The sequence below is a fragment of the Sinocyclocheilus rhinocerous genome, unplaced genomic scaffold (genome assembly GCF_001515625.1).
Source record: "Sinocyclocheilus rhinocerous isolate Xijiao unplaced genomic scaffold, SAMN03320098_v1.1 scaffold480, whole genome shotgun sequence".
NCBI classification, from domain to species: Eukaryota; Metazoa; Chordata; class Actinopteri; order Cypriniformes; family Cyprinidae; genus Sinocyclocheilus; species Sinocyclocheilus rhinocerous.
In genome coordinates this window covers 1,367,402-1,372,642 of record NW_015655401.1, presented here as the reverse complement: position 1 = coordinate 1,372,642, position 5,241 = coordinate 1,367,402, and the positions used below count along the sequence as shown (strand labels likewise).

Genomic DNA, 5,241 nt, shown 5'->3' with positions numbered 1-5,241 from the left:
CCCGTGCCACTCTTTATCACAACCCTGCTAAAAGTGCCAGTACGTGCGCTCATTGGCGCCCCTTCAGCTGGTGGCGCCCTAGGCGACCACCTAGCTCGCCTATGCCTAGAAACGGCCCTGTGTATAGGAAAAGATGAAACAAAGTTTCGGTCAAATCACCGTCAGACAGCCGTTATAAACATGAATTAAAACCAAAAAGAACAAAGAGAGAAGCTGATGGAGATGTTAACATTTTTCCTGTGAATAACTGTGAGTATTTGTGGTTTAAAGTATAGTAAAGTATAATTATTTGTTTTGCTGAAGTAATTGTATATTATTCTAAACACACTGTATTTGGTTGTTGTAGATGTTCATCTATCTCAGAGAGCACTTTTAAAGTTTTACCACCACCTTATCAGAGTGCTGAAAAGTGGAAGTCAGAGGAAACATGACTAACTTGCTGCAAAACAATAACACAACAGGTACATTATTTATTTTTCCTCACAGTACCAACTTTGGGAAACGCAGCTAATCTGAAGTTACTGATATATTTTTTTCTTCTTCTATTTTCCACATTTTATCATGCAGGTTCTTATGATTGATTGATAAATAAATAAATGTTTTGTACTGTCACTGCAGGTCTAGACTATGGAGTGCAGCATTACTTGTTTGGTCATCTACATTCAGATGAAAACACCACACTCCTCTCTAATTCAAGTAAGTTTTAAGATTGTATTTAATTGTGAGAGATTCCTTTCTTTTCCCTGTTGTACTGTACTCTCCATAGGTCTAATAAATGTTTCTCTGACTTGTATCCCCATCTTAGGATGTCAAGCCTACTCATCGCAAGGAGAGTTAGCATCAAAATGGATGTGTCACTGACCAATAACACAGAGATGCCAGAAGTATCTGTTTGCGGTCTACTTTTTGTTATACTATGGAGCATCCAAAAGCCATCACTCAGTTAATTTCAATCATCACTATTTAGCCCTTCCCAGTGCTGAAATTGTCATGGGTCCTTTGTTTTTATTGTTTAAATGCTTATCTGAATGTAAAATTAACATTTAATGCTTATAAATTTAAAAACAATACTACTAGTTAGTCTTTTCTCTCCCTTTCCAGAAATGTGGTTCACCATCTTTCATGGGTTACAGAATTGGCAAAAGTTGCAGTATACAAAAAGAAAAAGTCAGACTACTTGGTTTATAGGAGAATGTGGAGTAAATACTTGACATTTATTTAAGGTAAAGGGTAATGACCTGGTGGTGAGATGCAAAATAGGACTGTCATTAATATACTATTTGATGACTTTTTCACATTCTAATTTTACTTATGCATTTAATTCTTTTTGCAAGTTAACGTTCAATTTATTTATTTGTGCAAGTTAACATTCAATTGTTTTTTTTGGTGGATTCTAGCAATCAACATATATTTGTGACTGACATGTTGGATGGGTGAGTAAGGCAGAGGGGGTTGAAAAAACATTTCTAAAATGGAGAGTGCTATTTTAGAGAGGTAAAAATAATAAAAAAGTATGAATAAATAAAGAAAAATGGATTTATGTTAATCCCTGTAACTGTTGCACTATGAATTGCTGTGTTATATATTGCTTGTCATAAAGGGTTCTTTTTTCTTTTTCTAGAACCCTATGGAACCTTTTAGAGGTTCCATATATGAAGCGCCTGATAGAACCTTTTAAGGTTTTCTTCTAAGAGTGGAGAAAAAACTCATTTTGAGAAAATGGCCTTTAAAAATATGTACTGTAATTGAAATCTATTGACACAAATAGATAAAGTGCTATAAAAGAAACACTTAACAGTGTCTTTTGGGTGTTTTCTTTCCACTAGTCTGAAAAAACACTTTATGAAAAACCAAAAAGCCCAAAATCTCAAACTTGACAGGTGCATGAAAAAACTGTTTTTGCCTGCAGTGTCTGCCCTTAAGGATCAGTGGAAGTTCATTCATGCTTTGCTCTAGTGGTTGACTAGGTAAATTATTATCTGTCTATGTTTAGCGCGCTAATCCTCTCACTACAAACCAACACAACCGTTTAAAGTCCTGTGTTTGACTCATGAACACCTCAGTGTGAGTATGTGCATTAGCCTAGTCTTTTTCTGCTGGTCATATTTCATATGGTGGTCTCGGTTGTAATCAAAGAAAAGAGTTTAAAAGTATGAGAGTTCACTTGCAATTCAAGTTATTTTTTATTTATTATTGAATATTTGCATCACACTTAATCCTGGAGACACTGTGATTCTTACAGGGATGCCAGTTTCATTCAATGCATCAATCAAGGAGGAATGGTGTATTCATAGCATATTAATTTCATTCACTGTTCATTTCATTAAAATTACTAAAAGAATTTAATCTGACCAAAACAGTACTTGTGTGGATCCAGTGGGTAGCAAAACTGTAGGTTCTGATCCATATACCTTTATAGCCTATAAGAAATTATCACAAATTGTAATTCAAAGACTTTATTTGGTGTATCCTACTCATGTGCCAAGTATGCAGTAGTCTATTTGTACTGTGTTTTAGTTTTTATGCAATCGAATTATGCTGTTAAGCCTAATGAATCTATTTAGTGTAGATTTAAGTGGACAGTAGAGGCAACAGGACTTTATATATCTACAAATAAAGTCGGCATGAAATCAGAGCCAATACCATTCTTATTTTTGGATATTGCAGTGTTTATTATTATTATTATTTATTGAATTTTTTTTAAATGAATGTGCCCTCATTGGGGGCTTCTCAAACGGAAGGTTGCATCCTACACTATAGTGTTCCTAGTCCAATCCTTCTGAGGCTTCAAGGCTAGAGTCCTGCTCAGCATTAAATGCTACAGTAGAATGAGACAGTCAGGGCTGGGCAACTTCAGTCCTGGAGGGCCACTGTCCTGTAGAGTTTAGCTCCAACCCTAATCAAACACACCTGCCTGTAGTTTTCTATAGTGATCTTGAGGACATTGATTAGCTTGTTTGGTGTGTTTTAGGCTTGGAGCTAAACTCTACAGGACAGTGGCCCTCCAGGACCGAAGTTGACCAGCACTGGTCTAATATGTCTAATACGCATGGCTATGTTATAAATGTTTCCACCACTGAGGTCATGGCATGAAAGTCCTACTAAAATTAGAATTTGAAGAATACTTCATATTAAAAATCTTTACATTTACTATTAATGGTTGGTTTGATTGCTTCTATTGTCCTCATTTGTAAGCCGCTTTGGATAAAAGTGTCTGCTAAATGACTAAAATAATGTATATAAATGTAAATTAATGCAATACATTTTCTACTGCAATGCATTTTCTATTAATGCAATACATATCTGTGGTCTCCCATTATGCACAGTTTACCATTATGTGATTTATTCACAACAAAACAATGCCTTCGTCTCTATGTCTTACATTACATAATGAAATTGGACAAGCTCAGTGCAGTTTCATTTGATCTTTAATGGATTTGTGCAAAGGATTGTGGGTATTTGAAGGACGCAAAGGATACACCTGATGCATCCTTCAAAACAGGCTGAATGAAGGACACAAAATTAATACTGCCCACTAAAGATCCTTCAAATTGAGACATCTTTCAACAGTGCTTGATGATGTGGCAGCCGAGATATGTAGCTTTAATGCGCACCCTTCCAATTGAGAAACACTCGTAATCTTTAATCAAAAACATCCTCCCCCGACGACAAATCGCTTCTCTGATGATGTGTGCAGGACAATAACCCCTCAGCATTTAGTAAACGACAATGATCCAATCCATTCCAGATGGACAAAATCAAGTCTCACACAATATTTTTCCTCATTTGAGGAGCTGTTTCACTCAGACATACTGTACTTCACAGTAGGAAAGAAAATACTTCCATTTAATGCTGACTTCATGCTGACCCATCACATCACCACCCACAAAAATACTGCATTAGGCCAATTGGTCAGGTGTTTTGCCCCCATGGCTTGAGCTGCATCTGAAATGCCATACTTGTAGGTATGGTTTGACTCATCAAGTTGGTTAAAGTTGCAATGAAATGGAAGTTGTGACCGATCTTTTCTTTGTATTATAACGTACGTCCAAGTTTTTAACAGTTTATCGAAAGATGAGAAGGGTGGGAATTTGTTCTTGTTTTGGTTGTTGATCGGATTTTGAGATGGGGGTGTTGCATCTCAAAAGCGGAGGCACATAGAGCAAAGAAGCTTGCAAGGGCAGGGTTTAAGGGGATAGTTCACCCAAAAATGAAAATCTGTCATCATTTACTCACCCTCATGTCGTTCCAAACCTGTATGAGTTGCTTTCTTATCCATAGTATTTTTTTTCCTACTATGGAAGTCAATGGCAACCACCAACTGTTTGATTACCAGCAATCTTCAAAATATCTTCTTTTGTGTTCAACATAAGAAAGCAACTCATACAGGTTTGGAACGACATGAGGGTGAGTAAATGATGACAGATTTTCATTTTTGGGTGAACTATCCCTTTAAGCAAATTAAATGACTGGAGAAATCTGTCGTTTTCACCAGAAAGTTCAGATATGTCATTTTGATTGAACATTACGAGGTCAAAAAAAAGAAACGAATACACGGATGAACTGTTCACAAACAATAATACGTTAGAAAACAGATAGGGTCATATGTCAATTTTATTCTCGCTCCCTTCTGCCAGTATAACTACAACTCCCACAATCCCCAGTTCCTTGAGTCAGAAGCTGCGCATGCGCTGTTGCTCCTATTATTTTGTTCTCCCGCAAGCAATAAATGAAGAGCCGCCCGAACGTGAGCTGTTCAATATAAAACAGCTACACTCAGAAAGCGATTAGCTCGTACGCAGATGCTTTCATATATGGAGTCACACGACACCTAACTGTCACTCTCGCCTGGCTGCGGGGTCCGCCATCAGGGGATTGGAGGCCGAAAACACGGCAGACGAACAGGACATGCAGAGGTGTTTTTGTATGTAAAAGCTAGCTAGCTAAGCAGGGGATTGGAGGAGGAAGAGCAAACCGTTGAAGAGTTTTCCAGCACCCCTCCTTTGGCAGAAAGGGCTTCATCTGCTCTCATCCACACCGACCTGCCGTCAGGATGGCGCACCTCCGCGACATGCAGAACCAGGTAAATCCGCAGCCCAGCCGAGTCTGTTCATTCTGCATCCAGGGGTATTCATCTCATAATCAGTCATATCACAATAATGTTTATTAAGCCTGGCATATCATGACATTTCTCAGTTTAGAGTAATTGAGGGCTGCCTTACGAGTCTTACACACATATAT

General features: G+C 37.7%; 1 protein-coding gene across 3 annotated transcripts in view; it reads left to right on the top strand.

Moving 5' to 3' along the window:
* Positions 1–4,687: 4,687 nt before the first annotated feature.
* Positions 4,688–5,241, top strand: part of LOC107718118 (serine/threonine-protein kinase 25-like) — a 12,974-nt gene continuing 12,420 nt past the window's right edge. For all 3 annotated transcript variants that reach the window (XM_016525081.1, XM_016525080.1, XM_016525079.1), the window contains exon 1: positions 4,688–5,083. In XM_016525081.1, the coding sequence (XP_016380567.1) occupies positions 5,054–5,083 (30 nt within the window). In that variant the 5' untranslated portion in view covers positions 4,688–5,053. The remainder of the gene's footprint in view (positions 5,084–5,241) is intronic.